The sequence below is a fragment of the Rhopilema esculentum genome, chromosome 13 (genome assembly GCF_057945365.1).
Source record: "Rhopilema esculentum isolate cy_ngs chromosome 13, ASM5794536v1, whole genome shotgun sequence".
In the NCBI taxonomy this organism is placed as follows: Eukaryota; Metazoa; Cnidaria; class Scyphozoa; order Rhizostomeae; family Rhizostomatidae; genus Rhopilema; species Rhopilema esculentum.
Window position 1 is genome coordinate 4,021,724 of NC_142827.1, and position 24,056 is coordinate 4,045,779.

The 24,056-nt window shown below is 37.3% G+C and overlaps 2 protein-coding genes across 2 annotated transcripts in view; both read left to right on the forward strand.

The window, feature by feature from the left end:
• The window catches only part of LOC135692166 (uncharacterized), a 25,274-nt gene extending 5,046 nt beyond the window's left edge, over positions 1-20,228 (forward strand). Inside the window, exons 4-15 of the mRNA XM_065210226.2 lie at positions 8,609-8,706; positions 8,961-8,998; positions 12,690-12,739; positions 13,452-13,471; positions 14,298-14,376; positions 15,151-15,202; positions 15,600-15,877; positions 16,376-16,506; positions 16,843-16,969; positions 17,651-17,722; positions 18,068-18,181; positions 19,679-20,228. Of these exons, the coding sequence (XP_065066298.2) occupies positions 8,609-8,706; positions 8,961-8,998; positions 12,690-12,739; positions 13,452-13,471; positions 14,298-14,376; positions 15,151-15,202; positions 15,600-15,877; positions 16,376-16,506; positions 16,843-16,969; positions 17,651-17,722; positions 18,068-18,181; positions 19,679-19,926 (1,307 nt within the window). The 3' untranslated portion in view covers positions 19,927-20,228. The remainder of the gene's footprint in view (positions 1-8,608; positions 8,707-8,960; positions 8,999-12,689; positions 12,740-13,451; positions 13,472-14,297; positions 14,377-15,150; positions 15,203-15,599; positions 15,878-16,375; positions 16,507-16,842; positions 16,970-17,650; positions 17,723-18,067; positions 18,182-19,678) is intronic.
• LOC135691943 (trace amine-associated receptor 365-like) lies at positions 789-8,589 on the forward strand. Its single transcript, XM_089111999.1, has one exon. It carries the CDS (start codon positions 5,542-5,544, stop codon positions 6,502-6,504), a length of 963 nt encoding a protein of 320 aa, XP_088968125.1. The 5' UTR covers positions 789-5,541; the 3' UTR covers positions 6,505-8,589.
• Positions 20,229-24,056: the final 3,828 nt, after the last annotated feature.

Here is a 24,056-nt window from a genome sequence, read left to right on the forward strand (position 1 = left end):
TGATTTTTGTAATATTCAAAGACAAGCAACTTCGTACCAAAACGAACCAACTGCTGACGTTGCTCGCGATCACTGATGTTCTTGTTGGGACAGTAGTTATTCCACTTTGGCTTGTCAATCGTATTAATGCCTTTCACGATATACATCCATGCGGGCTTCAAATGGCCCATTCCTTCTTTGCATACCTCCTATGTGGTTGGTCTGGATTTGGCGTTTGCGCAATCAGTATTGATCGATTTGTCGCCACCAACCACTCCGTTATGTACAGAAGACCGGCATATCATCGCAATAAAACGAAAATTCTCTTTTTCTCATGGACCATGTGGCTGTTATTTCTCTCCTTGCCGTTTTCCAGACTGATCGGTTTCAAAGTCTTCAATTTAATTGTTTCTTCTGTCATTTTCATGTTTCTTGGAGTTGTCGGCGTTTGTTATTTCAAAGTTATCCAGAAATTGAAGAATAATGCTCGAAAAGTGATTGGAAACGAAGTTTCATCTAAAACAAAAACTTTTACACAGCAAACATCACATATTGCAGTCAAAAAGAAGACCACAATTTCAGCTCTTGTCACTTTGGCGTTTTTCATATCTATGTGCCCGAGATTCATCATGATTTTGGTCCTGTCTATCATTGGAAGGGACTTTGATAAGGTTGTCATATCAGGGATGTGCACGGAGATCTTCATATATCTCAACAGTGCTGTCAATCCGATTCTCTATATCTGGAGGCTACCTGATGTCAGAAGAGCAGTTGTGTCACTTTTTCAACGCTTTCATCCTTGAGTGAGTGAGGAAGGCTGGTCAGAAAGAGACATTTTAATCAAAGTGTCTGTTCGTGGATTATGAGACTGGACAAAGGCGAACTGTTGCCTCATTAAGCATGAAACTCGGAGGTTGAACTCAGAATCGTCTTGTTTTCTGCACCAACGTCTAATCGACAAACTTCCATTCTTTATCGCAATATTCTCAAATATTTGCCATTTAATAGTGTACCTAGCGGATGAATGATAATTTTTTAAAATTGTCTGCTTCTCCAGTTATGTCCAGGGAAAACACCATAGATTCGACGGATAAGAATTTCAGTTGCGTGTTCTTTAGATATTGTTTCCGATATTCATATTATTCTATATTGTAGATTTAATTTTCTGTAGACGTTTATTGTAAATAAGTCTTGATCAATAAGTTCAAATTATTGTGTTATAGAAGTTTACTTTGTGCCAGCTGAAGACATTTCTTTCATATAGTGATATCTTTATCAGTAAACCGCAAGAACACGACCGGTCAAAAGAATTGTCTGTTAGAACTGGTCAACTCAAAAATGTTGATCGCAGAAATTTATGATAAGATATAAAACCCACGTGCTCTAAACGACCCATTTTTATGGCTTCCTTAAAATACCAAAGCATAATGTTCCACTTAGACCCATCTTGTCTATGATTGGCTCAGCACAACACAAACTGGCCTTCTGGAGTTGCCTTCTGAAGTTTTTGATCCTGTTCTTCAAAAACATTCAAAACATTGCATTAAGGAGTCTTTTACGTTTGCCGAGTTCATGCAAAAGTTTAGCATTAAAACGAAACATCTTTCATGTGTTGTTTCGACCTTAGTAGTCTCAGAAAAGAGCGTTTGTTTGACTGCGACCAAAAGCCATGTGTATACTTTCGATATGTGAACAACACATATACCATTTTCAAAATAGTAGCTAAAATGCCTTAGTGGCCTACACCCAGCCCTCCAGTTTACGTTTGAAAAGGAAGAAAATGATTCCTTACCTTTTCCAGACATTTTGATTGAAAAGTTTGACACTGGATTTCTCACCGTTGTATATCGCAAGCCAACAGCTTTACCAATCGGTACATACTCTGGAGTTCTTTTTGCCCTAAACAACGCAAACTCAACCTCGTTAAAACTTTAGTACACAGGGCACTCACGATCTTCTCGAAATCTAAACTTCACCCAAAACTGGACAAACTAAACACGTTTTTCCTGGACAACGTCTATCCAGAAGATGTCATTTCTTCTTATACTAGGGATAAAATTGCAAATTTTAAGGCTGTCCAAAATTTGGTCGACAAAAATGCCCAGTTTACCTTAAATTACTATTGATTGGGAACACATCCTTTCGATTTGAAAGTCAGATTAAACAGGCCATCACAAAATTGTTTCTTTGCTTTCGATCCTCATATTGTTTACAGTACTAGGAGAGCCTTTCCACCCAAATTTACGTGCGGATGTGATTCTAGATACGTAGGACTCGCAACCCAAAGAGGGATTAGGGGATAGGATAAAACAACATGTTCCTTCTAACATAAAAAAACAAAACTGCCCATCAAAGAGAACAGCCTCCTCGATCTTGTAGGTCTAAAAACACAGTTAAAACTGGTGACCCTGCCATCTGTCAACACCTTTTAGACAACCAATAATGTGCAAAACTCTATAATGACGACATGTTTCAGATAATTGGCCGAGCCTGGTCATCTTTTCATCTAGCAGTTTTGGAATCGATCTACATACAAACGAAAAAGCCAGTGGTAATTTTCATGTAGGTACGCGGTACTGATTTGACAACTATACCAATCACGTTCTTACATTTTTATGATTGGCCAATTTCGATCCACAACTGGGTATATTTTTCCATATTGTTCCTTTGGACCCTTATTCTGACGTTTTATACTCTTAGGAGTGCCGGACGAAAAAGCTTTAAGTATGTTGTAAGCTATTTGCTATTTTAAAAGCCCCCATTTTTATATTTTGTACTGCCAAAAATTTGATTATAACGTTATTATTATATCCCTAATATACTTCATTTTTTTATACTCTGCTACGGTCATTATACGATTCTTTTGTTAAGATAACATGTAATAATTATTAAAGGTTTGTACCAGGCAAGCTATTTACAAGTACCTGATGTGAGGCTTTTTTAAGCATTTAGGAATGTAAAATGGTCATGTAGGCATTTCAGCAAACAGTTTCCAGGTTTTTAATGACAAAAGAGATTTTGACAGATGTAGCATGAGGAAGTCTTGATAGTTTTTAAAAAAGGGAACGAAGAGAGGTTTTGTATTTGTCTTTGTTTCGTCTGTATTTGTCTTTGTTTCGTCGTATCTCAATAATTTTGAAACTTGCAGTGAAACGATGCCTCTAGAGCGATTTCGCATCTAAATTTTTTGGTCTTGGTTAGAATGGTAGGAGTCACGTGACAGAACCCTAGTTTTGCTCACACTGATTCTAACATCTGCTAAGAACGACCTTGATTTTCGCTGTTTCGGTTGCGCGCGCGTTCCTTCCTAAGATTTCCAACCTTGCCTACGTTTCCAAGCAACTGTTGTTTTCATTCTCTTTTTAATTTACTCGTGATATCGTGGGAATAGGAACTGCTGTACTTAGCAGAACACTAGGTAAGCTACGTTCAAAACATTAAAAGCCAAATTTTGACGAGATATAGCGCTTTCTTAGTATCCCTTTTACTTAATTCTCAAGATCCTTCCTGTCGTCTGACTGCCTAACCTCCAATGTGCCCTTGTTTTCAAAACTTATTCATGACCAACAGTCCCCCCTATATGACTTCAGAAAGGAGTAGAAAATGATGGCTTCTATGTAGGTGTCCTACAAAATGATGAAAAATACTGAGAGCTCTATGCTTAATATCACATGAATATATGGTAAATTGCAAGTAACGATACACTTTTGTAAAAACATGCTTTGTATTGGGTTTTGAACGTTGTCTTTCAATGGCTCTCCTAATATCTCGCTAGCAGATAACAGTACTGCTATCTGAAACAAGAGCAATGATATTGTTTAAACCTTTTACCCCTACAGACGCATGTTTCTTGATCGATAAGCGTGCGAAAGGTTGCAGCAATTAGTCCAAATGACCAATTTAAAGGGTTTCAGTTATCAAAGCTGCCTTTATTAAATCCTTGTTACAATCCAGACCACCTTTTTCATTCAGATTTTTCGATGGATGTTTTTCTTCGGTTGATAAATTGTTAAAAGTTCTGTTGCCTTTAACGATGACCAAGTCATTTTCAAAGATTTCTAAAGCGATGGCATCACAAAAATATGTTTTTAGAATTCTTGTTCTGAGAAGCATTACTGTGTATAATATTATGAAACACTTCCTAAAATGTGGGAAAACAGTCAAACGTGTGGCAAATTGGCTGAGGTATAGCCAGACGAGCACATGCTCTTTCACCATAAAATCACTGTAATTTGGTGTTTTTGTTCCAATATCTAAGAACCAGACCCAACAGCAGTAATTCACCAGCAAAGCTCATTTGAAAGATATACAGGAACAAAGCGATACGACGACGAGAATCCAATGTCACGAGATAAAATTTTCAAAATAAATTAAATTTAAAGAATATACTAATAACAGGGCTTCATCAGAGTAAATGAAACGAACGAGTGAATGGATTTGAAATGTGAGATGGTGGTGCTGGATTGGTGGATGTTGAATGGTGTGAATGCAGCGCAGTGGAGAAAAGCAAAGCAAAGCTCATTTCTTTCATATGCTTTATCTCCATAGTTCTGCAAAAAATTTATTGGTTCAGAGGTATTATGTTCTTGTACAAACTTTCATTACTGGTATTTAAGTGCATGAACGATAGTGGGCCAGGAGGAGTTATTAAAGGAGATATTGATAAGTAAAAAAGCTCCCAGGACGCTTCGATCAGCAGAGCTATCGCTACTTGAAATCCCAAAAGTTAGACAGAACACCATATTTTGAAAAATAGGCTAGTGTCTACGTAGGCAAAACAATAAATTGCGAGCAAAACAAAAGGTAAAACTTTGCTGTGGCATCCAAAACAAACAAAAGGGTATTGAGAAAGGGAGGGGGTTGCAGAAATTTTCACAGAGGCACTGTTTTCTGTCGGAAAGATATCTATAATCTAGATTTAGTGAGTGAATTGTACCTACCCCTCCTCCTCAATGGTACCAAAATGCATAAATATGAATAATAATGTTGTCTTAGGCACAATTGTAAATGCATTATCTGAAAGACCCTAGCCTTGGCCTGGAACTCAGTCAGATTTTTTGCTGGATCCGCCCCTGAACGTAGATGCGCAGGGATTTGACCGTGAATAGAACTATCCTCTAAAGTCGAACCTTGGTTGTATAGAACTCAGAAAAAATCGTTGTTGGTCTTTCTATGCCAATGGGTGCCTTTCATTTTTCCTTTGCCGCACTCTCCTCGGGCTCCAGAACCTCACAAGCTATCCGCTGGCAAGACCTCTTCTGGTGATTTCTTTTTATATTCATTGGAAGCATTGTACAAGAATTTTGGGAACTGCCGTGAGCTTTGTTTCGTTAGTAAACCTCCTTGAGGACAGCGTCGGCAAGATGTAGCACTTCAGCTACAGGTGGAGTTATGCGGTAAAAAGGTTATTGTTTGCAGGTGGTGGGTCATGCGAGCTGTTCCTTTAACAGCAGAACAGATGTTTATCTGAACACTAAGTAACTGGATACATACGAGGATTGTCGTGTGTTGTGAGTGGTCTTGCAAAAGTAGAACTCTTGCGATTTTCACCAGGTAATCAAAATGGGATCAAACGGCACAAATCTTTCGGGTGTAACACTTGTTTGCTACGGGTTGCAGTTTATCGAATATAAGGCAACCGATTTATCAAGATATGTTTTATTTGCAACCTTAGTTTCCAATATAATAATCGGTATTGTTTCTGTCATGTCGAATTCGTTGGTGATTTTTGTAATATTCAAAGACAAGGAACTTCGTACCAAAACGAACCAACTGCTGACGTTGCTCGCGATCACTGATGTTCTTGTTGGGACAGTAGTTATTCCACTTTGGCTTGTCAATCGTATCAATGCCTTACACAATATACATTCATGCAAGTTTCAAATGGCCCATTCCTTCTTTGCCTACCTCCTATGTGGTTGGTCTGGATTTGGCGTTTGCACAATAAGTATTGATCGATATGTCGCCACCAATCGCTGTGTTATGTACAGGAGACAATCGTACCATCGCAAGAAAATGAGATTGCTACTTGGTTTATGGGTTGTGTGGCTCTTCTTTCTGCCGTTGCCGTTCTCAAGATTACTTGGTTTCAAAATTTTCATGTTGATTGTCTCCTTCATAATGGTCATATTGCTTGGAGTTGTCGGCGTTTGTTATTTCAAAGTTATCCAGAAATTGAAAAAGAATGCTAGAAAAGTGATTGGAAACGGAGTTTCATCTATCACAAAAACTTTTACTCAGCCAACATCATATATTGCAGTCAAAAAGAAGACCACAATTTCAGCTCTTGTCACTTTGGCGTTTTTCATATCTATGTGCCCGAGATTCATCATGATTTTGGTCCTGTCTATCATCGGAAGGGACTTTGATAAGGTTGTCATATCAGGGATGTGCACGGAGATCTTCATATATCTTAACAGTGCTGTCAATCCGATTCTTTATATCTGGAGACTACCTGATGTTAGAGAAGCTGTTATGTTGACATTTCAAAAAATTAGAAGAAACACTTTGCATCATGCTAACTGATGACATTTTGTTGGCACCTTGTGTGTTTGCATCGAACTGGTATCGATGTTCTACTTGGAAATCACATGTCTCTGTTCACAAGGAGTTTTTCCCAGTGTCATAAGTCCCTAATGATTTATACATCGTGACTGACTGCATCGAAAGCCTTTTTTGATCAGCAAATAGGACATGCGTATTTAGAGGACGCTAATCAAAGTTACTTTGTCAAGAATCGATGACATTTAAAATTGAGATTGTTAAGCTTATTTCTAGTCCACCTGCTTAACATCCCTAAAGTTCAGTAAGTCGCTGATAGAATTGAAATTGTCATGTATTCTGCACTTTGGCGTTGCACGTGCTATTTTCAAATTTTGGGACAATCTTAGATTTAGGAAGATATTTAGTATTTGGGCAAAAAGTGGCTTTTCAATATCGTGTACCAAATCTTCATAATTATCAAGGTGGAAGGGGCTTCGACATGACCAGATGCTATTCATCAATATCTTCTCATAGCTGAGTGAACGGCTCGTGAACATCGTCTTCGTCTCTCTGTTTCGCTTATTTTTAGTTTTAGGTTTTGGTTCTTTAGGTTTTTGTTCTTTAAGTGTTTTCCTTATTTATATTATAACTAGTATTAACAAGAACCAACATAAGTTGTGCATGCTAAGTGCCTTTTTACATGGAGTAGTTCACATGGCATTTTCCCGGTAAAGCGGGAATACCGCCAAGCCGCAATATACGCATTGTAACCGCTTTACTACACAAAATAGCAAAGCGTTCACACGTGAAAACATTTCCCGGCTAGCCGAGATCTCGATTGAGCACTACCGGGATGCCACCTAGACGTAAACGATGAAATATTTTACCATATTAACCGACTTTGCCAGTGTAATATGCGTTTTGGTACCTTATGCAAAAGTGTAACATTGTGAAACGCAATGTGTTTCAAATCATGTGATTTCATCGCAGTGCGGTGTTTTGACACGTTATGAGTAATGAATTGACCAAAATGCTTTTCAAGTTCAAAATTTCACACTTGTCAATCACGCAAACTTTGGAGTCGCCATTAATGTTGTACTTTTTGCATATACTTAACAAGAAAAATTACAGTCCATCGTATGCACATGCGCATTAGGTTGAAGATTTGTTGACAAAATTCGCATCTCAATGCGTTGAACAGTATTCAATTCAAACTTTCGATGTACATAACCGCTTTTCTCCCTCTTCTCATGACACCTTTGTCTCTAAATTTTCATCGTCTTGATTCGAGCATTGCTTATTCTAATAAGCACCCCAAATGCTCCTACCATAAAATACATTAGGCGTAATATTGTTGCTTTAAACTGTGCACGTACAAAGCAAGTGATGCAAATCTTTGAAAGCCAACATACCTTCGAACAGATGCTGGACCTTTGCACTCATAATCTCCCCAACAATTATGTTTTGCTTGCAAATTTTTCATTAGTTGATCTTGTGAACGCCATGTTTTCCTTGCTCTGAATCCAATTTTAGCAAGGTTTTCAAGTCACATTTCTGTCAATCACAGACCAAGACAAATCCCATCTTTACATCTTTACAAGACACAACGACTTTACGTCACTTCCTGTCAAACTCGACCCAATCCCTTGTGACAGAATTTGAAGCAAAAAATCGACCTTGAAACAGCTGTAATTACAAAAGTGTTTGTTTTTCGAAAATTTTATGGTGATTTTCATGATCAGCATACTCGATTACGTCTTAGAGGCGAATAAAAATTTTCGTGTCATATGCACTTTAAGAAGTAACTGAATCAGTGATGGAAACTACAGAGCCTCCAGAATTTAAAACCCCTAATTCAATAAAATTTGCTATGATTCTTTCAGTTACTCACCCCTCTCTCATTTTATTCATGACAACGGAGTACATTTTAGGTTGAAACAGGCAGAAATTGACCAAAAAGGTTGGTCAATGGTTTCAAAACAGAAGGCGAAAATGAGTGAATAAAATCTTTTAAATCGTTAACATTCTCCACATTGAAAAACGTTAACATGCATTCAACAACGGAAGGAGTTTTAAAAAGCAGCTGCTTCAAATTTTATATCCTTAAAAAACGTAATCTACATTTTATTATCATTTCATCTTTCAGAATTAGAATCAGCATCCACACCTCTTCCTACTGATAAAGCTTTAAAAGAAAAGAAGAAAAAATTAAAAGAAACATTGGACAGAGTCCTCAGTCTTTATGTGAGTATCATTTGTTATCTAAATTCAAATGACTTTAATCTGAATTTTTTTTTCTTATCTTTTCACAGATTTATAATATATGTTTCTTTCGAAATATTCCTTAGAGATGGATTCTTTTAGCAAAATGATAAAACAGTCTCACTGAAGTAGCGTTTATTTTCTAGAATTCGTCCATATTATGCGTTTATTTACAATCTATTTTGTAGTTGAATCATCTACATAGCTACTTTATAGTTCCATTGTTTTTACTCAAGGAAAAACAAGATAAAGAAAAGTTTGTCGAGATAAAAAAGTAAGTGTATTGATATGGCCTAAATACTTATCATCATGAAACCTTCTTTTGTGAAACAGTGTAAATGCAGATACTGTATTTAGTTATAGAGCCAAACCGAAGATATCACTGAAAAGTGGAAACATAACATTGCATGCTGCATGCTATGTTATTTTCGAAATTGGAAAAAAAGACTTATCAAGATAAATTTCAGCATTCTTCTCATACAATTGGTATAGTTAATCTTATTGCTAAGAAACCATTTCTTGTTTATTGAAAACGGTTTCACGGTCAAGTCTTATCTGTTTCACGAGAGCAAAAGTTCAATATCCCTGATTTGATATTTAACTTCTTTCTACCATGTTTCTCCATCGACCAATCGGTGTTCAAGAATTTCGCAACAAACGTGCTAGAGTTAGGCCCATTTTGCTAGTTTTTATTGCCACCCAGAAAAAAGTGTAAAACGTGCTAAGGACAAACTTTATTTTTTTTAAAAAAATCGGGACTTTGATCCATTTGTGAAAAATTATATAGCAAATGTTGTACTCGGTCGAACGTTTCCCACGATTCAAAACTGTCCCCATTGTTAGGGGGTGTGTGAAAATCTCACACTGTTGAAACACTAGTGAGGCTTTTTAACCTCTGCGTAATTATTGAAATAAACTCACCATTAAACATTAATCCAAATATATTTACATGTCGCTATGGATTCTTGTGTGTCTGACGTAAGAAAGCTAGATTCAACAAAGGGAAAATCAGCAATTTCTTTGATCGAATCCACTTATTTTTTCACGAATTTGTATGATTATTTTTGCACTCGTTGCTTATCCACTGCCGTCACCTTTTAGAAGCTGATGCAATTCGTGTCGATAATTTTTATGCCTGCGAGCACAAACTGTTTTACAAAAGGTGCCTGCAAGATTTTTTGCATATATAATGCGTAAGATATAAAATTGTTTAACTCACTGGCCAATGAGAGTTTAAAAATCAGACAAAAACGCACCTTGAAGTTAGATTTAGGTCAATATTTCACGTTTTAACCAGCACCCGAATAATATTAGTGTTAAAAACTCATTTTCTTCACATTTTCTTCAAATAGTGAAGTTCAAGAATTTTTTCTGTAAAACAAACCTCGCAGGAAAACCGATCAAATTACGTCTGTAGGCACATCTGAAAAAGTGGTCTTTTCAAGTTTCCATTTGTTTAAGAATTTAGAGAAGCAATTCAGTTACAAGTTTCATCATGTTAATATTATTAGATGTTTTTCTTCCGTTGAATATAATGATTGAGATACTAGGTAAAAAGATAAATAAGGCTATCACACCAGAGATATGAAGCCTAAAAGCAAAAACAGTGGCATCAGTAAAACCAGTGAAACCTCGAGGATAATGACATGCGACAAGGTACAGAGAGGATGATATGAATCCGACTTATGAACACAAAGACCCTATATATTTCGAAAGCCATGCAGTTTTTGACAAAATTTGTAAAAAGGCCTTATTTTAACGAACATTTAAATAATTTAGCCATTCAAAGATTTATAACCGTGCTGCTCACAAGACCCCCCACATCTTTCACATTGCTGCCAGTTTGAAACGCAGCTCGGTTTTTCAAGACAGGCCCAGACAGACACCACAGCTCGGTTTTTTCTTTTGCAATGTTAATCGCACTTCTGTCCTTCTCTGTTTTTCTGTGAATTTTGCTAAATTTCTTTCGGATTCGTGGGAACAAAAATGTCTGTAACAGAAATTGCCACCGTCAAACATACTCTTTGCAGTGCAGCTTGTTTTGTCCGCGGTATTTTGTTCTTGTAATGCCAAAAATGCTAACATTTTGATCATCATCTTTTCAGAATCATCGCACATCAAAAACGTTCTTTCAGATTTTCGGCAATAGAGCTACATTTCTGATTAACTTTATTCTTATCAAATAGTGTTGTTTTTTCATTCGAACGTTCCTCGTGTCTATACTGTCCCTCGCCTTTTGTGATCACGAAGCTAAATCTGTGAGACCATGTTGGCTTGATTGAGTAATTAACGCAACATGCTGCTTAAATGTTAAATATTTTCCACGAGTTTTTGCAAAATAGAAAAATCCCACGTTTCTTTAGCAGTCCGTAATTCCCAAGCAACTATTGGCGAGCAACTAGTTGGTTTACTCTTCATTGCTTTGGCAAAGCTTCTAACGCTGCCAAGGACCGTTTTCACTGAGGCAGGTGGAGTACAGAAAAATCACCAATATAAGAACCTGTATTTTTCAGTTAGCCTAAGTTTGTCCGTATCGAATGAGAATCTTGAAGTATTTTAAGTTCCTTGAAAGTTGTCTGGTGTGTAATCATTGTTGAGCTTCAAGGCTTGTATTCTTATTCACTTTTTTTACCTTAGGTTGATTTTTGCACTTCTAATATCTACACTTCTGGTATTTGTAATTATTGCTCATCGGTAGAAAAAGAGCCTCGATTGAAATGAAGGCGAGATACTAATTTATTAGGGGACTGAGGTGTGTGGATGGCTCATTGGTTAGGATCACGGACTAAAGATCGAAGGTCTATGGTTCGAGTCCCTGCCATGACCAAACTTTCATTTAGAATTAGGGGAGTTGTAGTTACAATTGTCAATTTGTAATTATTTCCCACAACTGTATGACCGTCATTTAAACCTCCCATTGTGTTCGTATCCACAGTAACACAACAAAAACACATCTGTAGCGCCCCCAATTTTTTCTGTGTCTTCCTCTTTTGCAAAGCACGGTAAGTGAATTCACCAAGACGCAACGGTCACACGACATCGTCTCTGGCTCTGTCTTTTCTGCACATTAAATAAGATCATAAAAACAACAACACTTTAGAAAGAAGCAGAATGTAGGAAGCATCCTCATCGTCAGTTTCTTTAGAGTCATCAGCTCTGTATAATTTCAGGCGCATGGGAATCATTAGAAGTTGTCCCATTGAAAGGAAGAACCGGGACACTGCTCGATAAGCATAGCTTCTCAGTGTTTTAAAAATCTAGCGCGGATCCTTGGTAGTGATAATACAAATATCAAAATGCTTTAAGAGGCCTATTTGTAGTCTACAAGTACTTATGAAATCAGGCTCTCGTACTCAGGCTGCATCTGCATCGTATAGTGCAATTGGTAGGAGGGTGTCCTGTGTAATGTTCCTTGAAGCTTTAAAAATGACGTCATTGTGAATAATAATAGCACTGATGTCATCTTGAGTATAATCTAAGTTGTGGTTAATTATTTTCCATTTATCAACATTTATCTCTGATTGATAACGACGCTTGTGTTTTCCACACACAATTTGCATGAAGAAAAATTTTTCTGTATGCCATTTCTCACTACATCAACATTTACAACACCACATACATCATATACAACTGTACCAAGCATTCGTCTCCTATTTTTTAAAAAGCAAATTTTTCCAATGCAAACTTTTCTTTACACCCATCAAACATGCATTTGTTTTGTGCCACACCAAAGTTTTATCACACCGATGGTGCACCACACTTAATTTTCAGTGCAGTAGTTTCACACCTAGCTAGTTTTGCAACACACCCAAAATTTGCTTGTAAATTTAGATGCATGCCAGTTACCTTTTTAACCTTTTGCTATTTTAACTTCCACCGTTTCTGTTTCTTCATTGTTACTATCTCTTTTAATCCATTTGTGTCTTCCCTACAACAGCTTTTTAATGTAGACTTAATCTTCGCAGGGTTCAAGCCGATTATGAACGTGAAAGACAAAAAAGTTATTTCGCATATCGTAAGTTTTCAATTTCTTGCTTGCGCTCCTTCGCAGTGGTCCATGAACTATTATGCTAGCCAATGTCCTCGAAGTACACCATACTCTTTCTTTGCTGTTTATTTTCCATTTCTTTTTGTTTATGCAACAGGTTTGTTTCCATTTCCCCAACAAATGTTAGTAAATTTTTGAATAGTTACAGAGACTAGTCATATTTCCAATTCAGACTGAATCTGGACGATGCAAGCCTTGTCTAAAGCTGAGGTTTCTATCGAGTGCTCCGTGCGTTGAAGAGTTACAATCCTTGCCAAAAGTCCTTTGAACAACCTGCAGTCAATGAAAGATTGTGACGAATTTAAAGTTTCCGGCCGTAAGATACAGAAATATCCCCCCTCTCCCCAAAAAATGTTGGTTAAAAAGCCTATTACCTATCCTAGCTGAAAAGCTGATGAAGTTGCATTGGTTGAATTTTAAGCTTTGAAACTGTTGCTATTCAACATTGTTTCAAGAGGGATAGGGGATTTACTTCACCCTTTAAAGAATTCATTATCCTTGCTATTTCCACGTTTTCGAGATTGCTCTACAAGCAAAGAAAGACCATAAAACATTTTCCCCCTAAGTTTGCATACTTAAAATACTCCAATGAAATTTGCTGTAAAAACTAGAAGAAGCCAAAAAGCAATGCTTGATACTGTAAATAAACCTAGTGATGTAATCATTTTGTCTTTTGCAGAGTCAAAGAGATTAAAAGAGGTACGAAGATAGTTTGAATATTTTTATACTAGTGAATGAATTGTTTTAAAACTATTTGTTATCGATGGGAGGGGTTTCTATTGCAGAAAGCCTAAAGCAAAAGTGCAGATTTTTTGACTTGACTGCTGATTGCGCGGTTCGGTCGCATTTCTCGCAATACTTTCGACCGTCAGTTCATAGCGCCTAGAAATCTGTATCGCTTTAATTAACCAATTATAGTGATACAGGTCATTCTGCTATTCTTTAGAAAAGCACTTATCTTGCAGGGAAAAATTAATAGTATATTTGTTGATTCAGATTGGAATGTCTATATCAATTTAGTTCAAGATTTTGACATAGTTTACACAAAGGGTCATATTCGTCATATTCTATCACCTGGTCCTCTTTTCTTGTAATTGAGCCATTCCATTTTCAATGAGGAAATTAGCTTGTTGGGTGATGTGATTCAAAAATTATTTGATGATTCTGTTATTTGATTAAACTTTCATTTGACGATGCAGTCATTTTCGGTGATGAAATTATTTTATGATTCAATGAATCAGTGTTACATTTATTTGTTGAGAAAGTGATTTGATTAAACGATGTCTTGATTGTACAGTTATTTGATGATTCTGTTATTTGATTCAACAATCATTCGACGATGCAGTAATTCGATGATGAAGTTATTTTATGATTCAATGAATCAGTGTTACATCTATTTGATGAGAAAGTGATCTGATTAAACGATGTCATGATTGTACAGTTATTTGATGATTCTGTTATTTGCTTTACAATTATTTGATTAAACAATCATTTGATTAAACAATTACGTGATGCTCGATTTCAGGCAGAAGAAGAAGAGCAAAACAGATTACTCACAGATGTCTCGTCTATACGTTTACCTGAGATCCCTCTACCTCAGCCAGGTCTGATGAACTTAATCTGTTTCTGAAATATGATAATAGAATCTGTTAGCTAACAATTCTTGACACTTAGATGACTGTCGAAATTTGACCCAAACAGGCACAACAGTGTGCTGCAGGGGTTATCTCTGCTTGGGAGCAAAATGCATTAAAATGGCGCTTTACAGCTTCGTGGAAAATCTGGAGCAAGTGTTTGAACTGAAACTACATGTGCCTACAAGAGCCTTTTTTTAAAAAGATAGCTTGCTCGGGAACGTGATTGCAGGCAGCGCTGCAAAATCTCCGTTTAAGATGGGATGTGATGTGAATAGGCCTCCACATTTGACATAAAGGCAGAGTACTTTATGTGACAACAAATGAGCATGCGCTGTATCTAACAGAAAAATGATCATTTTGTTACGCAACCATTTTCTTGGAAAGTATTGCCCCACCCTTGCTATGGCAATAGCGCTATTTGAGAACCCTTCGTCCTGTTAAAACATTTCTATTTATATATATATTGATTGATTTTTATGACAACTTTTGTATTGTCGATTTGTTTGGATAAAGTGTTTACAATTTTCGTTACTTGGTACAAAATTATGCCATACTTCTTTATTGAGCTGGCAGATGACAACCAGAAATAAGAGAAGACGGTCTCATAAGGCTAGTCCCCGTTTCGGAAGGTTCCCATTGCACAATCAATTATTAAGACTGTGCATAGTCCAGGGATGTTCTGTCGATTAAATACGGTATTTTTCTCCGAGACTTGTTGCAACTATTTTTATTTTTTCGTAGGCCCCATTAAGCCTGCTGATATACCTTTACCTATACCGGGAGCGCAACGAGGGTAAGTTAGTTTACTGTACCCAACATATTTTTATTGAAATGTCCCATAGTTCCATTATCCATTTTTAATACTCCAGCCTTTGCATGCAAATGTATTCTGCCGTGCAATCTTGGGCTTTTTTTCAATTTGGAGATTCCTAAGGGAGGTGAACTTTTCAAGATTTTATTCCAAAAAACCATCTTTTTAATTTATCTGTTTCATTTCAAACAAAAAGAAATTAAAAACTCTTTTAAATGGTGCCATATTGTGTACTTATCTTTTATATTTTGTTATGTTTTTATATTGGTAGTGCTCTTATCTAACATAAAATTCGTTTGCTTTAGTATAATTTTTAACAAGGATCTTGATCAATCAGCTGACCTTAAGATCTTTACGATGATTTTCTATTCTTTCACAGAATGTTACCTCCAGGTCCACCGCCTGGATTACCTAGCGGATCACATATGCCTATTATTCCAGGATTGCCCCCCGGCCTTGTTCCACCAGGACCCCCTCCTGGCTCGCCCCCACGTTTTGATGAAGATTTTGAGCTGCAGGATGATGATGATCATGATGAGAGTAGTGATGATGATGATGATGACGATGATCTGTCAAGCAATGACAGCATTGATGACGAAAGGGATGCTGCACTTGAAATGGCATTCGACCCTGATAAAGATGATACGCATCCTGAAGGTAACTGGTGCCCTTTCTGATGTAGTTACGTTCGGTCGCTTGAGTTTGTTGATTCCATACTATTTCTATAAGTGCGCATTGAAATGTTGGCCCTCGGTAAGTTGAGTGCACATCGTAATCATATTGTGAGCTGAAGCGGATGCATTTACAATAGAGCAGCGTCAAATCCTTAGTCCTGACGGGACTCTACCCTCGGTACTAGAGCCTCAAGAAACTGGGGATAAGGTATTGTCTCCGTAGCGAGATTGAATTATAGAGACCCTGGCACCCAGGGTAACCGGAGTCATGCTTCAGAAGACCAGGGTCCTAACCATTTAGCCATTAAGCCCTAATTGTATATAGGGATGTCTTTAACGGCGCCAGCAGAATGTCTTTTAAATAACAAGTGGAATTTCAGTAGCTGTATCCTTTGAGAAACGGCATAATGAGATATATACTCAGATCCTGCTAGTTTTTTGTGGTTTTAAAAGGTATACAATAATCTACTGCTTTCGGTAGGAAAATGGTCTAGGAACAAACGATCAGTGCACTTTGCAACGGCAGAAGACGAGGACGTTGGAAACAGCAGCAGTAGCAGTCGGGCAAAAAGTGTTCAGCAAAAACTACGCCAGCTCGCTAGCAATGATAACGTAAGTTGGTTTATTGAATATGTTTTGGTGACGTCACTTCAGGATATAAAACGAGAGGCGATGCATTCACTACTGTATAGTGTAGTATAGCGAGAAACGTCTTGTTCAAGCAGTCTCCGTTAGGTTTCGCATGATGACGTAGACATATATATGAGATTAAAAATCAATCTCTGGTATTAAGTTGTGAGATGGCTGTATTAGGAATGACACCACGAGTTACAACGTAAAACTGTCTATTCACCATAGTTTTGTCTGTGGGAAGCTAAGTTAAACAAGTAAACCAGAGGAAGCGAAAACATTTTTATAGTCAAATATAGGTTACTGGTTGTTTTTCAGATGCAGACAGAAGATGAAAGACCCCGGGTTTCAGCTGGTCCAGGTGTGGACCTCTTTCCCCGGCCTCCATTGGGTAACATGCCCGGACGAGTTATGCCGCCGGGACCCCCACCCGGAAGACCACCTGGTATGAGCAATTTTTCTTTTTCATAGATATTATCTAAATTAATGCACACGAATCATTGGTCTTTTGTAGCAACCCGAAGTGAATTTCAATCCTTCGATTCTTGAGTTCGTCATTACTTACTCTATTCGTTTGAAGTTAATTTCGATGTTTTTTTTCGTATTAGCATTCTTTTTGGCTACATTTAATTGCTTTTTGTTTTTTGTTTTTTTTTGCGAGAAACTACTTGTCCCTGAACTCTCTTTTATTGCCTACCCGACCAAAAGGAGCCCCCAAATTGTATTCACATCCACATTTTGAAAACTTCGCTCGATTTCAACGCATATTCAAAAACTTTTAAAGTTTTTCAACTGAAGCTTTTATAACTCAGCATCACCTATATAACGAGAAAAAAATTATCTTTTACACATCTTGTTATTGTGTTTGACATGCTTTTCTTTCCTGCTGCTCGTAAATAGGAGCCCCGTCTTATTTTGCCCTTCAGCCCCCAGATGCATCTGTAACGCCACTGCCTGTACCCTCCGATCCTCTCAATTAGCTTAATTTAACATTCCCTCTGGTAACCTCAATCTATTTTGAGCTTTGTTACCTGTTTTCCGAGTTGTTTTTTGGTTCGAACAAGACTTAAAGACATCAAGCTGCTATCGCGTCCAACTGTACTTTGTATGCATTTGTTCCTCATAGGCCCACCGCCTGGTGTTCCTCCTCCGCGACTTCCTCCTGGTATGATTCCTCCTCCGCAGCCTTTGATGCCAGGTATATACTTTTTCTGTTGTTCCTTAACAGTTCTTCATAAAATCCTTTAATATATGAATGGAAATTGCTTAGTACATATTTGCTGTCAGATTTCATTGTTAGTTTTTTTACAAGTGATCCATCAAAGACGTTCCTATGAATCATTCTGTTAAAGATGTTTGAAATTTGACCACCCTCGGGAGCATTAAAGTAAGGTTCTCTTATAGCTGGAAAACATTAAGACGTTAAGTGAGAAGGAGAATCGAACACTGGCTGAGATTTGTACAAAGTCTCTTCTGATACTTTTTTAAGAAATTTTGCAGTATTTGAAAGTTCTTTCAACCCATTATATCTCTATTTCTTTAGGAATGCCTCCCCCAATGGGCATGCGTCCACCTCCCCCAGGCTTTATTCCTCCTCCGATGCCATATTCTGCTGTGCTTAGCAAACCTCCAGAAATCAGCAAACAGTTGGAAGAAGGTATGTTACCTAAAGCTTACATCTAAATAACATCCATGGACTGAATATTTGTTGCAGCTGTTGACGCATGTTAGATTTAAACGTTGGCTTTTTATCAACCTTTTCTAGGTGGTACTTAATTGATTGCAACATTCCATTATATTCTTAAAAGCTGCACATACAAAGACTGATAATGAAAAAATGCTTTATTAGGAATCTTAGTGATAGGTTGTATGTGTAATGACGTCATTTGGCGTTTGTATGCTATGCATTGTGGGATTTTTACTTTCCCACCTTCGGTTTCTTTGTGAGTTCTACCAAAACAAGCTAAGGTAAGTGAATTGAATAAGTTTATATTCATAGAAATCTAAAGCAAACTGGAGGCGCGTAATTTTAAAGCCCACAATGCATAGCATGCCGGCCTTGGCAATGCCATCACGTAACAGGCTTTTGTGCTGGTTTTAAATGTCCTTCTTCTCAGAGATGTTGTTTGGAAACTGGTTCGAAAATGCAACTGGATACTGGTCCCTTCTTAGCCGTTTCTAAGTATTTTGTAATCACATCAATGTGTGAACCTAAGTGTGTTTCTGTTAACTTTAAACTTGAGTAACTGCATGCCTACTTATGAATTGAAACTGCTGTAAATGGTCGGTCATATAGTGCTTGATACCGTTTAGGCAGAGCAGTAAACACTTTGGTCTATAGAACAGAAATATTCCAATTATTTATGTGATTGTAAACAGAATAGCCAGCACGGTGAAAAAAGAGACATCTTTATGTCTCGACATAAATCATTGCAACCTTGCAACCAGCTGTACTCCAAATTCGACATTACCAGTAAGGCAAAATTAGTACGACAAAATCAGTACGGCAAAGCTTCTTAACCCATCTTGATGCTTACGTTTCACGGTTAATCCGTGCTCAATTTCTTACTCTTAAAAATGTCCATCTTTCTTTCAAAATCAAGCCAGATAAAACTATGAAGCATAAGTCAGTCAGAGAGACATGACCAGTTATTAAGACGTTTCGACTCTAGCTAGAGTCATCTTCAGTAAGTGGTAGAATATAATAAAAATTTACTATAAGTATGGAAAGAGTGGACAATAAGGATCGAAGGATATATGATTGTATTGTTAAAATGTTTCGGTCACTGGTATTCTGGGCGAGTGATTTGATTAGAGAGTGTGTGTTATACGACAGGTTATATTTAGGTAACTTGTACCTTTATTATGTTTAGAAACCATAATTAAAAGCACACGTACACGATAATAATTTGTTCTGAGAATTTCGCAGCCCTCCGGCAGCCTCTTAGTGTTTTTTTAACTCTTGTTGAGGAGGCTGCCGGAGGGCCACGAAAATTCTACGAACAATTATAATCGTGTATGCGTGGTTTTAATAATGGTTTCTTAACATGATAAAGGTACAAGTTACCTAAATATAACTTGTTAAAATGTTACTCAATTTTATGATACAGATATCTTTTTATGGAGATTTTAAGCTATTCGTGTTTCCTTTAAGGCGACGGAACGACAATCAGCGCCAAACCTCAAATTCGGAATATTCGTGCAGAAGTTACCAAACTTGTCCCAACTGCTCTGAGGGTAAGAAGAACGGAAAAAGTTCAAAAGCCAAAGAAAGCATCAATCATGCAGATGACTGCGTCAACAGAAGTAAGCGAGGGAGAACCCACGGGAAATGTTGCGGAAGAACCTACTAAAGACGATGTATATTCTATGTTTATGAGAGAAATGGAGGGCTTTCTATGAGCACTTGCTAGAAAGCAACGCCTTAAGTGCATCGTGCCGACCCTACGCCAGACCTGCTTGATAGATTGCTGTATCGGATACACCGTTAACCTCTTACATCGCAAATCTCTCGCAACCGCTGCTTTTCATTCATTTGGTTTCTGGGTTCTACAAAAGGTCTCTGACATGTTTCTTCACCACAGAAGCTTTCTATTTCCAAAGAGTTGTTTTTCTTGTAACTATTTGAGTTTAGTCAACATATGTGTCTGTTTATTACGGAAAAGCTTGACGAATTTCTCTTTCAGATGAATTTTTGCCCTTTAGTTTTTGGTGCTTTTCTCACGCCTACTCCTTCAAACTGTCGCACCTCGCTACATTTGTCTCAAAAAGCTTGTTTCTTTCAGCGAACAGGCTAATTAATGCAGAATATATATCGTTTCAAGCAGTTTTTTCACTTCATCAGTTAATCGTATCATATTTGCTTGTCACACATTTTGCTTTCACAGTTGTAATTACGCTTGTGTCCAATCGAAATCAAGCTCTGATTTTGATCCTGTCCAGTTTTTTTCAGCTGTTCTCAAAAACAATTTTAGCATTTTAGGCACCATTCAGTTTATCTCAAAAGCTGTTTTTGTCACAGCAGTTAAATGAATGAGCTTAATTCTGTAGGTAGAGCTGTTGTGGATTTTCTTAATTTTCTCAGAGCAAGGGAAATCGTACTTCAATTTCCATTTTTGTTCATGTCGGAGAAGTGGACATTGTGTTATTGGCCAGGGAGCCTTGATGACATAAGCCACTCGGCTGATCAACAACTCTATCCTTAGACAGTCTCTTCAGTCTCGTACTGTGCTCGTCTGGCCATACCCCAGCCAATTTGCAACAAATTTGACTGTTTTTCACATTTTAGGGAGCGTTTTATGATATTATACCCTGTAATGCCTTTCAGATCAAGAATTCTAAAAACATATTTTTGTGATGCCATCGCTTTAGAAATATTTGAAAATGACTTGGTCATCGTTAAGATCAACAACGCTTTTAACAGTTTATCAACAGAAGAAAAACATCTATCGAAAAAATCTGGATGAAATAGGTGGTCTGGATTGTAACGCGGATTTAATAAAGGCAGCTTTGATAACTAAAACCCTTTTAATTGGTCACTTGGACTAATTGCTGCAACCTTTCGCACGCTTATCGATCAAGAAACATGCGTCTGTAAGGGTAAACGTTTAAAAAACATCCTTTAAATTTACCATATTTTCATGCGACATTAGGCATAGAGCTCTCAGTATTCTTCATCTTTGTGTAGGACAATGAAATAGAAGCCATGCGTTTGTGCTCTTTTCTGAAGTCATACATGGAGTCCGCCATGATCATGTAGAAATTTTGAAAACAAGGTCACATAGGGTAGGAAGTCAGAAGACAAGAAGGATACTTAAACATTATAAGAGGGATACTAAGAAAGCGCTACATCAACAATACTACATGGACCTCATACAGTAACCCCCGTCCCCCTCCCCTGGATGCAATAACTTACCTGTCTCGTCAAAATTTGGCTTTTAATGTTTTGAGCGTAGTTTATCTAGTGTTTTGCTAAGTACAGCAGATCCCATTCCCACGATATTACGTGTAAATTGAAAAAGAGAATGAGAAAAACAGTCCTTTATTAAACACCGCGCTTGGAAACGTGGAAATGACTGCAATTGCCCTACCTTACATTCTATTTACAGCTGATTCACACCGGCAAAGTTCTGTGCAAATTTCTATAAAAACAGACCCAACCAATGATTGAGACTCCGCAGGCACAACACACCTGTCTAAAAGTGGGGGTGAAAAGGAGGCTTAGGGCGTGCCCCCGAAAAGGGTTCCTTATCAAAATGAACTGCTACTACGTTGGATCCGTTAGAGAAAACTGCCGTATTTGTACGATTATATGCCGCCATTGTTATAGGCTGATTTCCACGAGGCGAATTTGCGGCGAAATTCCTGGTGAAGATAGCAAAGCATGTGTATCAACTTATTGATTTCTGAAATTTTGGTGCTTGTATCACAATTTGCACAATTCTTCTGCTTATCTCCCTCTCTAACATGTGTCGTTGGAAGTCCGTGGGTCTTATCCTATCATAAATTTCATTGGTCAACATTGTTGAGTTGACCAGTTCCAACAGACGGATGTTCTTGCATTTTTCCGATTGGCCAGACCAACCGCATAGAAGGTATGCTAAGAACGAATGGGCCAATTGAAGCTCGCATGAATCTTGTAAGGGATGGATACGATTGATAAGCCAATTGAATAGGTGGAATCACTACTGTCCCAACAGAAACATCAGTGATCGCGAGCAACGTCAGCAGTTGGTTCGTTTTGGTACGAAGTTTATTGTCTTTGAATATTAGAAAAAGCAACGAGAAAGCCTATACGGTAGAAATAACACTGATTAAGGAATTAATGACTGACGCAAACAAGATATGAAAGTAGTTTTTGTTGGCCTGGAATCTAAATATTTCAACCCATTTAAAACAAAGGCTACTTTAGATTGATTTATGCCGTTCAAACCCATTCTGAGTATCTGACACCAGTGTTATCAAGATGCTTGAGCAAGAAGTGTAGTTTTGGAATATATCAATGCTTTATGTCTTCGCTTCCAGGCATCAACCATTCAAAGTATTCCAAATGCATAGCTGTACACTTTCAGATATCAATGACAGCAGAACTTCGAGCAGTAAAAAGGAAGTTGCTTATATATTTAAAAGAGAACAAAATAAACGATTCATGTAAAGAATTTATCAAAGAGACTGCTGCCTTAAAATTTGCACCTGTCTTCGATAACATCCCCCAAAGTCCCCAAAGCTTTTGGTAATTTGCTGCCAATTCGTCAAAACAAGTAACTCATTGTAAACGCCATTCTTCCTCTCGCTTTACTTTCGTTCCACATCTGACATAAATTTTGGTCTATCTTAAGTAGTTTACAGACTGAAAACTTTCTCATGTTGTTCAAGGATTTTGAAGCTGTTCATTGCTCTTTTCACAAACAATAGATAGGAAGGAAAAGCATGCCTTTTACTTAGATATGATTCCTACAGTTTCTATTGTGAGTTATCGATGTCGTTTTTGTTCGTCCCAATGCGAAATTTTTTTATTTTACCGAGCCTTATGTCTATTTAAAACTGAAATCATTCGATGTTGACGACTTATTAATACAGAAGAAATTGCATCGCATGATTTCGACCCTCTACCACAAACGGCAATTAATATATTCAATCAGGTTTTCTATACAACGAATATGTCTTTGCTTACCTTTTGCAACTAGTCTTGCGCCACAATATAAAAGTCCCATGATGCATATAAATTTCCTTGCAGCAAAATATCAAATCCTTTACATTTAAAAAATATTGAAATATGAAAAAAAATTAAAATACTAATTACTGTACCAAAAATATTTTCTCTCTCAAATTTTTGACACTTCAGTTTTATTGGAATCAATTTTTAATGTTAATAGAAAAACAGGTGGATTTAATCTTGGAAGAAGATTTTCATGGAGACAAGGAGCTAAATGTTCCAAAAATTGAGGATCAAGAGAAATCAATCAAGGTTATGTTTATCTTGGGTGAAATCCAGGAATAGGCATTAGAAGAATTTTAGATTCGTGTCCACCTTGTTGTTGTTGATAGTGTTACATCAGAGATGAAAAGCCGATTGAGTTCCATGGACAAAATATGTGGAAGATTCCGTGTTATTTGATTATACGCTGGGATCATTGGTGTAGTTCTATCAAAATAACAAGGGTGGTTCTTGCACAAAATGTTGCCAAAAACAATAGCAGAAGTAGAGATTTGCCAATTTTCGGCATCAACTAGCTCTACACCCTTGGCTGGGACGAAGAAAGATGACCTACACCTAGCAAGAACAAGTATCGAACTCTGCGTAGCATACAAACATTACATATCCACTGACATCACTGACGAGTCGCTATATCTAAAGAGCAAATATCCATTTTGTAAATACATACTAATGATGGAAAACTGATGAGATGCTTCAAAAATTGCAGCTCTTGAACAAATCAAGCATTTGAATTTGCAAAGCTTATTTTCCAATATTTTGATTGCATTGAGGTTGTTTCTGACTTTGCCTGACAAAATAATTTTTGATGAAGCAC

Coding starts and splice junctions, on each gene's coding strand:
- LOC135691943 (XM_089111999.1), top strand. CDS start 5,542: ATGGGATCAAACGGCACAAATCTTTCGGGTGTAACACTTGTTTGCTAC.